Below are 18,492 nucleotides of genomic sequence, written 5' to 3'. Positions count from 1 at the left end.
CCAGTGGCGGCCCAGCGTGCATTGCAGCAAAGCACAGAAACATCAATACCAATGCACACTCTCAACACTGGGGCTTGTGGGGAATATCACACCATCTGCAGAGTTACAGAGATCTAATGCAGACACACACATGCCACTGCTCTGATGTTTCTCTCTTAAGATACAGCAACATGATGTTTTTGATTAGGTGTAGGTTTAAAACTCCTACATATTAGGCTAGTAATCTATTCTGAGTTCAACTTCTGATTTAAAACATGTGGATTTTTAAAACAGCAATTAATTGCATTAGCACAATCAACAAAAAAGTTTCTTTGAATTCTGTTTATATAAATGTGACTGATCGTATTTGCTTTGTAGATTATCTATCTATTGATCAGAATCTACAAAATAAATGTGAACATATCAAATATTCAAATTAAAGTATTATTTAAAAAATAAAAGCATTGAGTCTACACAAAATCCTTACTTGTCACACAATTTCTGAAAACTGACATTCAAACAGCAGAACCACACACCTAATCTGCAAAACCTTACACTAATTCTCGGCCTTCGACTCAACACTTTTTGCAAACACAACACATTTTTCTATGTAACACACGAAAATCTAACAGGAAGTATCTTGATTTCCTTTTTCAAACACAATCATTGTTTCTGTCCAACTACACGTGGTTGATGCGTTTCTTTTCTTTCATACCGTGTAATACTATATTCACAACCACAAATGCTTACAGTACAAAAAGAAAAAGAAGTTTGGTTTCAAACTTGCTTTCGTGTTTACCGTGAATTTTTCAACATCTCTCTGCAATTACTTTCAATCTTGTTGAATAACTGTGTGTATATGATATATTCGAAAATAGAATATTACGGCAAAGGTGTTTAATACCCAGAGAAACGAGTCTTTTGAGTGACTTGATAGAAACCTAAACCTATAACAGGGCATTTCATAACTAAATATAAAGATGTTAAACATGACTAAACAATTAAGTGGCGATATCTGAAGCATTAACTCAAATGGTTAATCATCAGCTTAGAAAACAAGAAGCTTAGAGTAAAATGACTAATTTCTCTTGTGCGCCCAATTATGGAGGAAGATAAATATGGGGATGGCTAAATAGATGCCGATGCGGTGGCCTAATAAATAACAATACAATGCATCATTAACACTAGGGCACAGTGAAGGAGAGGACTTTGGTGAATTAGCTGCATGAACTAAATAACACAGTTTGAAAATACAAAGAAACTTTTTTGTTGATTGTGCTGATACGATTTAAATTCCCAAGAAAATAATTACACCTTTGATTAAATCACCAGCAGAGTCCACGTATACTTACAACAAGCATTACTACAAAATTCTCTTGAATGCTGAAGTCATTGTGTTTTTAGAATCTGCAGGTTTTATTTCATAAACTGGATCTCTGGAATTGGTTAGTCTTCCTTTCCTAACTGTACCAGAATATATAACTAATGCACCACTAATGCACACTTCATTTTTATGCATGTAAAATATATTCCTTCAATTTAAGATTGAAGGGATGACAAGACAGAGACAAATGTTGGCACATCGCAGGTATTGTAATCAATATTTTAGTGGAGCTGATAGAAACGGTATTTTAATGAGATCCAGAGCACAGCATAGCAGAGAAAACCTATGGAGAGAGTTTCCATTTAGTATTAATATGAAAATGCTATGTTCACTTTACATCAATGCAGAGCAATCAATGCTTGTCTGGGGAAAACACACTTATTGTCTGTCTGTGTATATATATATATATATATATATAGACACTTAAATGTGTGTGTTGCACCACTGCGCTACAATACTGTCAAAGCACGTACCTATTTCCTACAATAACCTGCTTTTAATCTCAGGAGTATTTAAACTTCGCTTTGATTAGTTGTCACTGCTGAAGAGATGTTCATATCACGGGTCAAGCCTTTTTTTCTTAAAACATGCATGCACAAATTAGGTCTTGTTTCTAATCAGCAAAACTAATTTTGTACAAAGTGACATAAAAGAATCCCTTGAATTTAAAAAAGAACTTGCATTTCTATTTAAGCACAATCCCATCTGAATGACCAGCTCATTAATTTGATCTTATCAGATGTGTTTAAGAGTAGAAACAGGCTAACTACAATACCGTTAGCAAAACAATTACCTATTGATACGCGGTATTGATATAACCGGCTATACAGATTCATCCTCATTGCAGCTGTCGTTTAGCCATAGCGTTAATTTGCACTTACTGTTTCTAGACAAACCAGAAAGAAAACGAGACTATTTGAAGCTAACATCTGCTTTAGCAGTGGACATGAACTGATCCGTATTCCCCGGGGTTTCACTTCCATTTCCAGCCCATTATGTCATTGGTTATTGACAAGCAAGTGTATACCCAGTTACGCTCATAGCGAGAGTTTGAGTGAGTCCAGTTTGCGAGCACACACACACACACACACACACACACACACACACACACACACACGCACATACACACACACACACACACACAGTGAACGTGTGTTTCAAATATCTGATCATTGTTAGCAGGGGTTGGTGTCACTCTGCACAAAGTCTTCAGAGGGGAATGAGCTCCGAATATCTCTCCTGCGCAGCACAGAAAAAGAAACGGCTTCAACCACTCCCTACGTTTCTTTGACTCTCCTTTCTGCTCGCACTAGTCCACCCATCCAATTATATCTCATTGTGGCTGAGCATTCACATCCCTCTCAATCCCCTCTCATTCATGGATTTCATTTTCCCACACCTTCCTCTTCCTCTCCTTAATGTTTCCATCCTTGTTATTCCATCTACCTCTTCTCTGGCTGTTTTCAAAGCTGGCTTTATTCCCCTGTATATAGCTCCAGACATGCGAGAGACCACCTGCAGCAGAGCAGGTGAAGCTTTTGTGCTGACAATTCAACATGTGAAATACACACAAGCGTTTTTTTTCCCCCCTCTTCCTATACAGTACGACGTATGTGTGTGTATTTTGGAGTTATACTTGCAAAATGACTTCGACCGCTGCTAGAAATGACTAAAAACTCACTGGAGAATAAGCTTCTAATATTCAGCTCCATGGCTCAGGAGAAAATCATACAATAGCGAGAATTGTTTAACTATCCTGAGCATGGGTAAAGATTTTCGGTCCTCCAGGGAGGGAGAGATGCTTGCACAAGCAGATTTACTGCTCCGTATTGACTCAAGACTTGAGAACCAGCCTCTGCCGCAATAAAAGGAGAGTGAGGGAATCTTATCCAGCCAAATTTAAATTTAATGTAGATAGAGGTCACGTTTGCTATAAAAAAAAAAAAGAGTGAAGAATGTAATGGAGAATGTTTTTTTTTTTTTTTTCATATCTGTGAGGACCTTTTTTTTTTTTAAACACTCACTTGACATCACTCCCTGACAATTCTTTTTTATTTTCGATAGCAGACTGTATAAAACGACAGTGGTTTGATGTTTAAATGAGGTTACAGAACAAGCTACTGAACTAGAAACACGTTCTGCTTCTGCAATTGTTTTGTTCTGCAACTCCACAAAGTGTTAGAAAACACACTGTTTGCTAAAAAAAATAAATACCCTGCACCACAACCTGCATCATGCTACGGCTGAAACTTTTGCTATTACATGGAAAACAAAAAGCTGTCTGGATCCCAAGCTAATTCCTAATCCAATGAAAACAGCTAAACAGCATTTACCAGTGCTAGTACATGCAGTCAGCGGCCAAAACACACACACACACACACACACACGGGTGCATGACACACAAATTAACTTCATAAACATGCTGTACAATATGTGGAGATCAGGAACGAATAGTTTGATTTATCATAGAAGTGGCGAGCATTTTATTCAATTTTAAATGATCTACATTAAAGAAGAATTAAGTGTTTTCACACGCTTGTATGATTTAAAAAGGAAGTGTGTGTAATGACATACACATTAAATTTCATTTTCTCTACTTTTTTATAACTGTAAAATGAGCAAGTTCAATTTTTCTAAAACACACTTTCTTTTCACTATATTGTTTCTTTTAACTATTTTTTTGTACATAGTCTGCAGTCTGAGACGAGGCACAGGTGAGGAATATGACACAAAAGAACGAAGACCAAAAAAGCGAAGAAACAAATCTTGTTACAATTCACAACCTACAAGATGTGACGTGCCGTGTGTGGCTACCATTTCAGCAGGTGAATAAAAGCAAAAAAAAAAAAAAAAAAAAAAGGCAAAAGGAATAACGAATGGGATCCTGTAGAATCCCTGAGGATGTGATAACTCTTTCTGAATCTGTCTGTATTATTTGGGAGTGAGTCATACTAAATTTGATAGATGAGAACAAGTCTGACTCTTTCATTCATTTTTTTTTTTTTAAACTCTCGCAGCAACCAACTTTGTAAAAAAAATCCGAAATCGCTGAAACAAAATAATAATATTGAAACCGAAACAAACCCCTGCTAGCGTCTCGACTGCGACGAGCCTGATATGACAGATATTTGAGAGACGTTTCTCACAGCTAATCAATTACGGGTGTACACAAAAACAAGCCCTGACATCTTGTCGATGACATCTGTTCAAAATCAGATGAGGAATTAAGAAGACGCTCAAACGCGCAAGCATTTACAGGATGAATTCTTAAATGCGCCTTATTTGTATGCACAGACACACATGTACACACACAGCGAACGGCGTTGGGACAGCAGAGGCCCGGACAGCTGGTGTTGTGTGTGTGTTTGCCAGGACAGCGACTGTTAAGGTGATGAGTGAGGAGCGATTTGGTAGCAGCATGAGGCAGGTTATCTCTCAACAGCCTTATCATTCTTTATATCTGAGTAATAACACACCGTCTAGAGGAAAGTAGCAGCCTGCCATCGCACACGCCACCCGTAGTAAAGCATACACACGCAGCCAAAAACAATCACCGCAGCCCCTCACGTGCCACCCAATTTCCAAGCACCTTCAGAAAAGTCAGCCAACCCACATTCACTAGAACGGACTAATTCAGTGACATCTGTCTACGTTCAGTCAGTCATTCAACAATCCGTAGCTTACAAAAAGAAAACGCACAACTTCTGAAACAGAGAGCACTTATTAAACACTAAGAACGTCAATACGATACGGTCAAACTTCATTACAGTCATGGGTTTTTGAAAACCTTTCAACAAATCGGTGTGAATTTTTGAATGAAAAACAGTTTTAACAGTGGAAGCGACGTGCGATTGACTCCAGGTAAAAATGTTTTATATATGTATATAATACATATTTAGAAATTTAAAAAAGACCAAAATTAAAAATATATTTATGTTATAAATGTATTAATACATTTATATTAAATATTAAAAAATGAAAAAGAAAAAAAAAAACCATGCGCAAAAGTGTTAGTATAGTATATGGAATAAAAAAAAGTATACAAATTTGACACTGCAAAAACTCACAGCATGAATGAAAAGATGGGAACAGAGAAAGGATGACCCCTGCCGAGGGCTTTGAGGGAGGAGGGATATGAGGAGGAGGGGGTGAACACAATGCTAGCACGTGTCACCCGCAAGTAGCAGAAGAAGAAGAAGAAGAAGAAGAAGAAGAAGGAAGAGCAAGCGCAAGACGGAGGGATGGGGATTGCCTTACCTCGGGTAGGTAGAGGAACGCAGGGGGACACTGGAGAGAGTGAGTTAGCATCCCTGAGCCGGAGAGCAGAAGACAGCCTGTGTTGGCCATTGAGCACAGCATGTGGTAGCGGGACGTTTTGCGCATTAAGCTGGGAGATCCTCTCTCTCTATCTCTCCCTCTCCCTCTCTCTCTCTCTCTCTCTCTGAAACCTTCACTCTGCCTCTACTCCTTCTTCTTCTTTGTTTAGTGCAGAAGTCTTTTTGATTCTATCTGGCTCTTTTGCTGTTCTTTCTCTGGACTGTGTCTTTTTCTCAGCTGTTCTGGAGGTGGGCTGAACGCGGGCGTGCGAGTCGTCTGAACGGTCCTGGGCCCTCTGTCATCAAGGCTCGGCTGCGCACTTTCACTTACACTCTTACACACACGCACACACACATACAGAAGCCAATGTGAGCCCTCGGAGAGAGAAAAGGGGAGGTTCTGCAAGAGCGAGGCAGAGCAGGAGGAGGAGGAGGAAGGGAGAGATGCTGAGAGGGAGGAGGCAGGAGTTCCCGGGGGTATTCAAAGATCAAACAGACCCACTGTAGAAAATGAAGGGAATGTATAATGACATCACAACAGCTGATCTCGGCCATTAATTGGCGATCTCCGCAGCACCGCGCGCGTCTTTTTCCTCGCGTAACAGAGAAGACGACGACTCGCAAAACATTTGATTTGCCTTTGATTATCTTTCCATTAATTATTCACTCTAATCACCAGACTTCCTGTAAGAAATAAAGAAAACGACACCTGAATATTCAGCTTTTGTTTAAAGAATAAACAAAGAGGTTTGTTAGTATCAATTTTAATTAAACAATTATTCAATAACTTAAGGTAATGTGTTGTTTGAAGGCTGTGGAGAATGAGACAGTTCTAGGCTGGACTGGGATATGTGTTGGGTTCATTTAGGGTCTTTGGGGGGTTGATCTATTTCCCTTTGGATGCAGACACACCAGATGTGCCCCCATTATGGGGCAGCAAACCCCCACCGACGAACCGTACTACAGCCGCCAAACACAACCACGCAATCCCATCCACAACGTCCTTTGGTGGACCTTTATCGCTTTTAACGGGGTCTTTTTTAGTTTAGAGGAATATATAGTGTGGAATGAGGTACAACAGTGGAAAAACAAACATTTAGCTGCTTTGATTTTAACATAAAAAACTCTGACCTTACATTGAATCCTGATTTACTGATCTCTCTGGTAAGAGTTATAATTGTGATTTGTACAGTAAGTCTGTTTTATGGTTTTCTTAGTAATTAAATTGTAAATTATGGTCCAAGTACTATAAATTTCTGTTGCAAGTCAAACTTTTCAGAGCCTAAATAACTGACAGTGATTCAACAGAGCTTTGTTTTACTGAATTAATATTAGTTAATACAATTATTAAATAAACGTTTTGTAGGTAGGTCATAGTATAATAATAATAATAATAATAAATCAGTAAATTTTTAATAATTTACTGCCAACTTCACCACCTCTCCGAAAAGAAACAGTTCAAGTAACACATTTTTATTAAAATTATGTCCACCTAAAACCATTTTTTTTTAATTAAGAGGTATTTGAGAGATATAATTTTTTCTTTTATCTGAGAGTTATTTGCTGATAAATTATCATAGTCTGAAAATAATATAAAAATTATATAATTTTAGCAAGTGATTAAAAACGCCTGTTCGAACTGATAAAAATGTGCTTGAACTGTATCTACACACTAAAAAATGCTGGGTTAAAAATAACCCAAGTTGGTTTAAAAATGGACAAACCCAGTGATTGGGTTGTTTTGACCCAGCAGTTGGGTTAAATGTTTGATCCAACCTGCTGGGTAGTTTTATTTTACCCAACTATTGTTTAAAAATGACTATATTGCTCACTTAAAATGAACCCAGAATAGGTTGGAAATTAACATTTATTAAAGGATTAGTCCATTTTTAAATACACTTTTCCTGATAAATTTACTCACCCCCATGTCATCCAAGATGTTCATGTCTTTCTTTCGTCAGTCGAAAAGAAATTAAGGTTTTTGAGGAAAACATTCCAGGATTATTCTCCTTACAGTGGATTTCAATGGCTACAAACAGGTTGAAGATCAAAATTACAGTTTCACTGCAGCTTCAAGGGCTTTAAACGATACCAGATGAGTAATAAGGGTCTTATCTAGCGCAACGATTGGTCATTTTCGAAAAAAATACAACCGTTTATGCTTTATAAACAAAATATCGCCTTGAACGTACTTTCCGCTTCCGCATTCTTCATAACGCTTACGCTGAATGTCCTACGCCTTCCCTATTCAAGTTACGAAAAAAAACGAAACTGGTGCCGCGTTCGTTCCGTAAGTAGAATAGGGAATGTATTTTTTTCGAAAATGACCGATCGATTCGCTAGATAAGACCCTTATTACTCATCTGGCCATTGAAATCCACTGTAAGGAGAAAAATCCTGGAATGTTTTCCTCAAAAACCTTCATTTCTTTTCGACTGACGAAATAAAGACATGAACATCTTGGATGACATGGGGGTGAGTAAATTTATCAGGAAAAGTGTATTTAAAAGTGGACTAATCCTTTAATGTGTTTAATAAATGAACATTTATTAATAAGTTTAACCTGATAGAGTTCCACCTTTCAAAAGAGACCAAAACAATGCATATACTCCAAATGGTTTAAGAACAGCATGCAATTTACTTTGGGTATGCCTTTTTTAGGCGTTTCAGGCAAATTTCACAGGAATGCTAAGGGGTTAATAAATAATAATTAAATAATAAACATTTACTATTAATAAATGTTCACATTTTGATTATTATTATTGTTGCCTCTAGTAATTTTGTGTCTGATTTTTAATTTCCAACCTATTTTAGGTTCATTTTAAGCCAGCCATATAGTCATTTTTAAACAATAGTTGGGTTAAATAAAACTGCCCAGCAGGTTGGTCAAACATTTAACCCACCCGTTGGGTTAAAACAACCCAATCACTGTGCTTGTCCATTTTCAACCCAACTTGGGATGTTTTTAACCCAGCATTTTTATATCCTGGCATTCAAGCAAAATTGAACTTATTTTCATATTTTCATTTAATTCTGATATAGAGTCTTTGATATTAACCCCTTCACTAATGACTCTTACTAACACATAAATCGCTTGTAACATAAGCATGCAGTGGACATGGTCATTTTTACCACAGAGAGCCTTAGAGTGGATGAAAGAGTGCATATTATTGTGCGAAAGCTTCTAAACTCTCCTTTATAGTTTAAATGAGATGTTTAGCCAATTTAAGGAGCAGAAATGGATCTTTGCGGCTCCTTTTTATTCTGCTTCTTTGTCTTAGCGTGCTGTCACTACCCTGTTAACAGTGCTAATAGAAACTGATGAGACATTAGCTTTAATGAGCTGAGTGAGCTAAAGAAATAAAGATGAGTTCAGTGGACAATCATTTTCACCAAAGCTATCTGACCATAATACCAGTGGACAGCCACAAACACTCATTAGTACTAAAGGTCTCTATGTCCATTTCAAGTCTACACTCATAATGTTCAAGCACTAAAGTATACTAGAGATTACACTCTAATACAGTGAGAGAAATTGTCAGCTATAGATAAAACGCCAATAAAAACTTCTCAACGGAAGCTAAACTGTTGCTCACCTCGTGAAATTATGATTCTTTACATGCTGCGAGTCTAAAAAATACATGACATTTAGAAACAAAATACATAAAAATAGATTTAAAAACAAATAATACAATGCTGAAATGATCTTCACACATGATGGATAAACATCTCCAAGAAAGTAAAAAACCTGAATATGTTACAGCTCGGATTTTTCACATTGCCATTTCTACAAGCTCCATTTGCAGCTGTAAAGACACTCAATCAGCGGGGACAACTGTAAGATCCCCGTTGGCACAGAAACATCAGTGCGGATGAGCGTAATGACATAAGATTTCAGACTGTATCAATCAAACCACACACCGCTACTTCAAAGCCATTCAGGTGCTGTGACTACCCCAAAACACACCCCTCCACCAGTTACAACAAATCACTTGCAATCACAGAAAGTAGATTGTGGATGTGAGCCAGGATGGTTCATGCATTCTGGATTTGCTTTTCTTTTATTTATGAGTCCATACATCCCATAGGAAAGAAAAACACACACAAATTAGATATTTTTAAAGGGACAGACCACTCAAAAATTAAGATTTTGTAATTTATTCACTCTCAAATCATTCCAATTTTTTATATTCCAAACAACATCGGACCCCATTGACTTTCATTTTATGGACAAAAGAAGAATATTTTCAAAATATCCTCTTTTGTGTTCCACAGAAGAAATCGTCATACAGGTTTGGAACCACGACAGAATTTTCACTTTTAGGTGAACTATCCTTTTAATTTTTGCACAGCGAAAATTCTTAGCAATGTCTTAAAAATGTGCTACGATTCCAAAGTCTGCAACAAAAGTCATAGATTTCAATATGTATTCACACAGTTCTGATCAAATTCATCCAAGACCACATCATCTGAAATTTGATATCATACTCTCATCTTTTGTTTTTTACTGTAAATCAAGAATTGTATAATTTGCCTTTTTAAGAAACATCCAAAAGAAAGCTGGCACTCAAATCAAACATAACCAAGATCTCCTTTAAGTCACCTAAGCTATAAAAGAGCAATCCCTGAGTATTAAAACCTCCCGCCGAGATGCGTTTTGGCGGATTTCCTCAGATAAATTCTTCATAATCAATTATTTAGCACACATATATGTCGATCAATGGCGTACGTTGGCCGTACCCTTGCAATTTTCATGTTCTCCTGTGCAAATGAGGACAGAGGTGTTTTATCATGTCTGTCATGTCATTTATAATCTTTGTAAAGATGCCTCTCCGAAGTTCACTGGGAAGTCTGAGATTTTTCTGACTTTATTTTTTTTCAACTCATCCTTATGAGAACTTAAATGCCCTGTGACATTGAGAACTTCAAAGCGGCACTGCTGTAACTTCAAAGATGGTTTGAACTCTTTTTTTCAGCCTCCCTGTGACAGAGAACGTCTTGTTTACTGACACAATGCAAAAAGCCCAGCACGAAAGATGGGATTTGGGGAGCTGGTGGGGAAGGGGGGCATCGGGGCAAGAAGTACAACGTACAGCATCGGGGGATGGGGGGGGGGGGGGGATTGAGAGCAAGAGGTGGGAGAGCATATATGATGCATTCAAAACACAAACGGTCATGAAAAGCTATCAAGTCCCTGTGAGCTCAGGATGCACGTAAAACAAGCGCATGCAAAAAGCCAGTGGTTGTCTATTGGAAAGTGACTTTCACATGCGTCGTCCCTGGCTGGTAGAGCCGCCGTTTGAAATTGGGAATCAAAGGGTCTGAATCCTGACAGGGGGCTGCCACATTAGACATTCTTCTACCCTCGTCTCCTAAGGTGCTTATCCTCTGCAAAGTGGAACAACAGCAAAGAAGAAAGTCAAATCTGTGTCCTCAGTCTTAAGGTGATTGCTCAGCTTACATTTATGCCAACATCTGACCAAACTAGGAATAAGAATTAGTGCTGTCAAAGGATTAATCTAGAATAAAATTCCAGAATAAAAATTAGTGTTTACATTATATATATATATATATATATATATATATATATATATATATATATATATATATATATATATATATATATATATTTATATTTATATTTATATTTAATTTTCTGCTAGGACATTACGCCTTTTAATCTATTTTAATCTATTAATCTAGAATAAAATTCCAGAATAAAAATGAGTGTTTACATTATATATATATATATATATATATATATATATATATATATTATATATATATATATATATATTTATTTAATTTTCTGCTAGGACATTACGCCTTTTTCTACAGATTATTTTCTTATAGTGTCGAGGGCACAATATTATATTAAAGCTACTAAAATCTATCCTCAAAAACATTCTAAAGGACAGGAAAGTTCCCCTAATTGAAGACTCACTCAATGACTTAATGATGTAAAAGAACAGCTGAATCAGTTGTTTTAACCGATTGGAAGAACTGATTCACAGAAATGACTCACACTTTCCATTACTACTAGGAAACACAGAAGCCTGTTCATTCATGCTGGTGTATCCAATCGAATTAGAGCTCAGTTTAAAACCAACAAAACATCATGAATCAGCTTCACAGTTCCACCATATTTCCCTCTCTTACTCCATTGAGTTTCTATAGCAGCCAGTTCACATGGAGGTCATGAGCATTGCATAAGGCAATGGCTGTCCAACCACATTACCTGCAACAGTCCAAACAAAGCTGAAAATCTTGCAAGGGTGACGCACTAATCTACCTGCAACATGAGAAAGCACTGTGTTTTGCACTGGGGTAAGTTTCATCAGATACAACAAACCATTATGTAGCTGTAGATTATGACTACCTGAGGTTTGCTAGTCAAGACTGCTGGGTACTTATTGTATCACATCTTACTGAACAGCAGTGGGGGTCCACAATGAATAAACCTCTGGCATGATGATTGAGAGCATGTGCTTATTTTTTCATTTCACTGCACGAAATTGAATTTGACTTCACACTGCGCCATATTGCATTAGCTCAAAGGGTAACTTGTGATTACCCAGAGTACAATGGGTTTATTAGGGCATAATTGAAAATATAATTGTAAGTAAATTAGCTCACTATTGTGCGAGTGTATTTTGAAGCGATTAGAGCTGAGAGGGGCTGTGCGATGAGTCGAAATGAAGGAGCTAATTATTGATTTGGGAATCCTGGACGGCATTTGGCACTTCCGATGTGAACCTGGGAAGCAGGAAAAACTGAAAAAAGGAAAAACTATTATTTTGTTTATATTTGTTTAGTTAATTGATTTAACAAGTAACTAGAAGCATCATCAAAATATCTATATTTATAGTAACACTTTACAATAAGGTATAATAAGTAAATACAACAGCTATCATGGGATAACAATACAATACAGCATTTAATAATCTTGGTTAATTTGGGGGTTAAGTATGGGGCTGGTAAGATTTTTCTCTTATGCTTACCAAGGCTGCATTTGTTTGATTGTAAAAAATACAGTAAAAATAAAACGGTAATATTGGGATTTTTTTTTTTTTTACAATTTAAAATAGCAGTTTTCTATTTTAATATACTTTAAAACGTAATTTATTTCTGTGATGACATATCTGATTTTTTTTTAGCATCATTACTCCAGTCAGAAATCATTCTAATATTTCAATTTGCAGCTCAACACACATTTCTTAGAGTTAAAAATGGTTTTACTGCTTAATATTTTTGTGTGAACCCTCATATATTCTTTTCAGGATTTGATGATGAATAGAAATACCATTTATTTGAAACAGAAATCTTTTGTAACATTATAAATGTCACTCCTGATCAATTTAATGTGTCCTTGATGAATAAAAGTATTAATTTCTTTCAAAAAATAACAATAAATAATAATAATATTAATAATGACTCCAAACGTTTGAGCGGTAGTGTATACAAATACATTTTTATATATTTGTATACATTGAAAACATTATGAATAAACACAAATTAACTTATTCTAGATTAATAAATGCTTAAAAATTTTTATGACATATGTTTATTACCATATTTACGTATAATCTGACACTAAAGAGAATGGTAACCTGTATTACTCTGTGAATGACAGGTGCTCAAATTCTGCCAACATTTATAAACTCAGATTGTGTAAATTGTTTTGGAAATCAGTCTTATTGTAATGCCACCTACAGTATTATAGGAAAGGTTGAGCCTCAGAAAGCGTCTACATTTTTAATACCATAGAATGAGCGTAGAATGAGCGAGAGCATGTAACGTGTCCCTCAGGCATTAATCTCAATGTAAAGGTGTGAGGTTTCCAGTTTTAAGACTACTAGAATAGGATTAGATGACAATAGAGCACCTGAGGGACAGGCCAGTATGGGAGAGCCAACCCAGGGTGAATTACTCTAATATCTCTACATAATATCGTTTCCCACAGTGCTCTCTGTCACCCCCTCACCTGAAATATTGGTGTGGCTTGCTGTTGGCGATGGGGCTGCAAAATCTAAGAGTAGCACCCAGAAACAGAGTCCATGGCACACGGCACTATTTCTCATCTCTCTCTCTCTCTCTCTCTCTCTCTCTCTCTCTCTTCCCCACTGCCTTACAGGCCCAGGGGCCTCCCGACCCTTTTAATGTTGAGCAAATCTGTTCAAAGTTCATCCATCATTCGGGCAGCGCACTGAGACAGCGCTCCATCGGCCTCCTCTGCTGCTCCATCATACTCTCCATCACACAGTCTTTTCTTTTCTCCTCCTCCTCCAAAAAAAAAAAAAAAAAAAAACTTCAGAGACTCTGCATGCCTTTGAGGTGGGGAGAGAGAGCGGCAAACAGCACAGCCTATGTGTGAGTACAATATCTTAACACCAAGAGTCTAAAGCGACGGATTCATTTTGAAGACGTACAGTAGAGTCTTCTGACGTCATGTGGAAATGCAATTCACCAAAGCAATCTGGCTTGTTCTGGTTTACTTCTCTCTGATACCGAGGTACAATATACGCCTGATGAAATTTAAGCTTACCTTAACCAAAATTTGCATCTCTGTGGAACAAATGAGTGTGATTTATTGAGATTGTGGCGCACCGAGGGAAACTCGCTCGGCAGAAACAACGAGTTACCATATATGCAACCTGCTTCGGAGTGGATGTTTCAAATACAAGATCGTAGAGGGAAAACCTCCCGCTTTGGTCACATCTCAAGAAGATTGCTAACTGCACCCAAGAGCATTATAGCGTTTGCGAAAGTACTGTTTTATATTTATTATATATATATATATATATATATATACACACTGTATATGTTCCTCTGACTTGGTCAAAATCCTGCAGGCATATTTTATTAAACCTTTAACCCTTTTTCCTATAGAAAGTAGATATAAACAATTAAAATAGACAGTTGGCAAGTATAGAGTGGTGCACGGATTATGTCAAAACATGGAAGACTAATTCACCACTGGTTTCCTCAAGATTTTCCAATGGGGTTTTATAATGGGGTTTTTTCAATTTATGAGTAAAATAAGGTCTGGTCAACATAACTTGATGGTCCATTTTGCTCTACAGCATAAATTACACACGCCCATTATCGAAAACGCAAATTCTGAAGCTGTAAAGTTTATTTAAAATCCCATTATAAAACCCCATAGAAAAATCTTGAGGAAACAAGATTCCATCTTCCATGTTTTGACGTCATCCATGCAATTTAATTTAGTTTATATCTACTTTCTATAGGAAAAAGGGTTAAAGGTTTAATAAAATATGCCTGCAGGATTTTGACCAAGTCAGAGGAACATATACAGACAGTTAAGAATGAAAATAAGAGGTTAATTTGGAATATTTTTTTTCATGTAGACTTCTGGAATCTCTGAGACCCCAGTCAATCTCAACAGATCATGAATGTTAAAGCTAATCTCTGAGGTTGTAATAATTATGGAAACTGAGTGAAAAAGAAAGGGAACTGAACAGACAGAGGGTATCAGGTGGAAATGGAGAGAGAGGGAGAGAGAAAGATGGAGATGGAGTGAGAGAGGAAGAGCGAGAGCGAGCACCCAGATGGAAACAACGCACCTAGATGGAAACAACGCACCTTGGCCTGCCTGACACAGCCCTATTACCATAAACTTCATTTTTCTCCCTGAACACTCAGTAAATAAGAGCGGGAATAAGTGAACAAGCCCATCCGGCGTTTCGAGGAGAAAATGGGAAGAGAGGAGGAGGAGGAGGAGAGGAGGAACGGGGGAGCTGCTGAAGGACTCCGACACAGAGGAGATGCCTCGTACAATCGAGCAGCTCTATAATATCAATCAAGCATGACGCGTAAATTTTCTTTCTCGTGGCCGTGTTGATTTATCCTCAGCCTCGCAGGTAATTCAGCTTCACTCCAGAGACCACGCACACTCGTTTCTTTCATATACTTCTTTTAGCTCCCTCCCACTTCAATTTACATATGAAAAAAAAAAAACCACTTAAAATAAGTGTTAGGTTTCAATTGCTTCTCAATCGCTTTATGGTGGTTTAAAAATGGAAAGTTATCTAAGGAAACAAGAAGAAAACAAAACAGTTAATAAAATAGGCTTGTTTTGTATTCAGATGTACTAAATGGCAAACAAGTGATGCTGCATCTAAAGGAAAACAGATTCTTATCATTGATTCTACATTCTAAAAAAACTACTTTATGACCACATAGTTATAACTAGCTAACAGTTGCATCAGCAACAGGCAAGTGGTAAATGTCAATCGTACTATAACGGTTAGTACTCACTTCATAATGTCAGACTTCAAATCAAGTAAGGCTACTGGTTGAATGTCATTTTACTTACAAAAAGAAACGATCAAAATTAAGTTGTTCCCAATATATATGACTTTTTTTCTGTGAAACAAAAGAAAATACAATAAAATGAATTGTGTTGACATAACTGGAGTATTCTAACTTAGAAAAAGATGCAAAAGTACCATAAAAGCCTCATAAAAGTAGTCCACCTCTTGAACTATATTACAAGTCTTATGAAGCCATATGATAGATGTCAAAATGTACAGATTTACAAAAATCAAAAACAAAGAAGGTAATCTGCAAGAATCAATGTAACAGCTTCACACATGTAAAGACAATACAGGACAAAAGGAAGAACCAAACTGAGGGATTACTGTAAATACATGGCTAAATGAGGAACCAAATAAGACACAGGTGAACATAATCAATTAAATGAGTAACCATAGAAACAAACTACTATAGCAACAGGAAAAACGAAACAGGAACTTAACATAGGAAGGAAACGTGGGAACCAAAGGAAACACAATGTAAGAGTACACAAACAGAACATAACCGTTACACTAGATCGGTGTGAGAAAAAAACTTTTAACCACTGTAAATCAGTCAGTTGAACTTGATATCTGGATTCATGAATTAATGATTTAGAGAGGTTTTGTGAACTAGCTCAAGATTAATTGAAAAGAGCCAACTCAAAGGGCCAACAATGATTCATTCATGATTTGGACAACATTATTTTTTTCATGAATGCTCAATGGAGTTAGAGAAGATGTCAACATTTTCAGTAATTCATGATTTAAATGTAGGTCTTTTCCTGTATGACTTCAGAAGACTTGTAATCTAGTCAATTATTCCTTTAAATATAGGCAGCTATTAGATGCTATTTACACTAGGTGAAAATAGCGATAGATTCTATTTACACCATGTAAAAGTATCAGTTCTTTGCAATAAGAGTAAATAAAAATTTTATGCTATAAAAACCCTCCCTACACCTTCCCCTAACCCTACGCAATAAGCACTTTTAATATTATTAAACACTCGTTTGCAGTTTATTTCCACTTTTAAATCAAACCATAAGCTAAACATCTACTGTATCAAGAGATGTGATATAGTTTTTTTGTAGCACTGTTCAGTTCAATACAAACAAATTTAAAAGACGTCTGGATACTGTACATCTGCTATCAAAGTATTACAGTCCATATATGGACTCGCTCGCGTAGAAGTTAAATTACACCAGAACCTCGACACTGCAAACGCAGCACCCAGCGGAGAGTCACGGTAAACCCTCAGAAGCAACGGTAGAGCACCGCTGCAGAGAAACAGGTGTGGAAGATGAGGCCTCTCTCACAGGAGCGCTAATACCCATTGGCACAGCCTCTGCAGAAGTGGGCCGCACAGCATGGCACTGCACTGAGCCGCAGCGACGGGGAACAGCTGGTAATGTGGGGTGGGCACACAGGGGGTGGATGTGGGGGTGTTAGGGAGGTTGCAGAAGCCGCATTCTGGCCTCCTGCTACATCCGAGCGGGTTCTGAAGTCATCCGGACCAGTGCAGCTGTGTCACCAGCCAACGGCACATTCGGTCTGACAACAAAATCCCCTCCCTTACTTATTCTCTCTCGCACAATCCAAAACACAATCCAAAACCACTCTGTTCATTCCACCACTTAGTCACTTCTCATAAGATAACTTACCGCTGTAAACATAGTTTTAGCAAAATGGCGTACTACTACAGTACCTACTTCATTTTCATTTTTAAAAAATCTAAAACTTCCTGACACCTATTATAGAAAGTCTCATATAATTTTTGTATGGTTTTACACAAGTAACACTACGTGAAGTAACCAGGTGTGTCACGCTCTTTTTTTTATGACAGGGAAACAGTAGTCATTTTTTCTTGCTGTCTTCCTTTTTCCTATCTGCTTCTCTTTTCTCAAAGATGTTTCCTTCCCTTTTCCTTCTTTTCTTGCTGCGTTTCTTCGCTTTTCCCATCCGGTCTGTCTTTCTTTTTCCTTGTTGCCTTTCTTACCTTTTTTCCTTAATCTTTCCATCCCTTTTTCCTTCTTTCGTTTCTGCATTCCTTGCATTTTTCCCTTCTTTCCTTCCAGTCTTCCTTCCCTTTTCCCTTAATGCTTCCTTCTCTTTTTCCTTCTTTCCTTCCAGACTTCCTTGCTGCATTTCTTGCCTTTCCGCTCTTTCATTCCTTCCTTACCTTTTCCTTTCTGTCTTCCTTCTATTTTTTTTGCTGCCTTATTTCCCTTTTTCCTTACTGTCTTGCTTCATTTTCTGTCCTTCCTGATTTTCACACATTGCTCCACTTTTTCCTTCATGCCTCCCTTCCATTCTTTCCCTTCCTTACTTCCTGTAGAAAACTTGACAGCCAACGATTACCATGCATATATAAAGAGCAAAAAAGTTGTGACATTAAAAATTGTGCGAATGATATAATTTTCAGTTTAAAGGTTCCCTAGAACTTTTTTTTAAAAGATGTAATATAAGTCTAAGGTGTCCCCTGAATGTGTCTGTG

The 18,492-nt window shown here is 37.2% G+C and overlaps 1 protein-coding gene across 8 annotated transcripts in view; it reads right to left on the bottom strand.

Annotated features, from left to right (window-relative positions):
• Positions 1-18,492, bottom strand: part of rbfox3a (RNA binding fox-1 homolog 3a) — a 431,990-nt gene that overhangs the window by 95,893 nt on the left and 317,605 nt on the right. The window contains exon 1 of one of the 8 annotated variants that reach the window (XM_048170906.1): positions 5,621-6,035. The exons of the other annotated variants lie outside the window; for them this stretch is intronic. Within the exon in view, the coding sequence (XP_048026863.1) occupies positions 5,621-5,746 (126 nt within the window). The 5' untranslated portion in view covers positions 5,747-6,035. Of the gene's footprint in view, positions 1-5,620; positions 6,036-18,492 lie in introns of those variants that run through there. 8 annotated transcript variants of the gene reach the window in all.

This window comes from Megalobrama amblycephala, linkage group LG20 (assembly GCF_018812025.1).
Source record: "Megalobrama amblycephala isolate DHTTF-2021 linkage group LG20, ASM1881202v1, whole genome shotgun sequence".
Lineage (NCBI taxonomy): Eukaryota > Metazoa > Chordata > Actinopteri > Cypriniformes > Xenocyprididae > Megalobrama > Megalobrama amblycephala.
The sequence above is the reverse complement of the archived record's forward strand: the minus strand, read 5'-3'. Positions and strand labels throughout refer to the sequence as shown.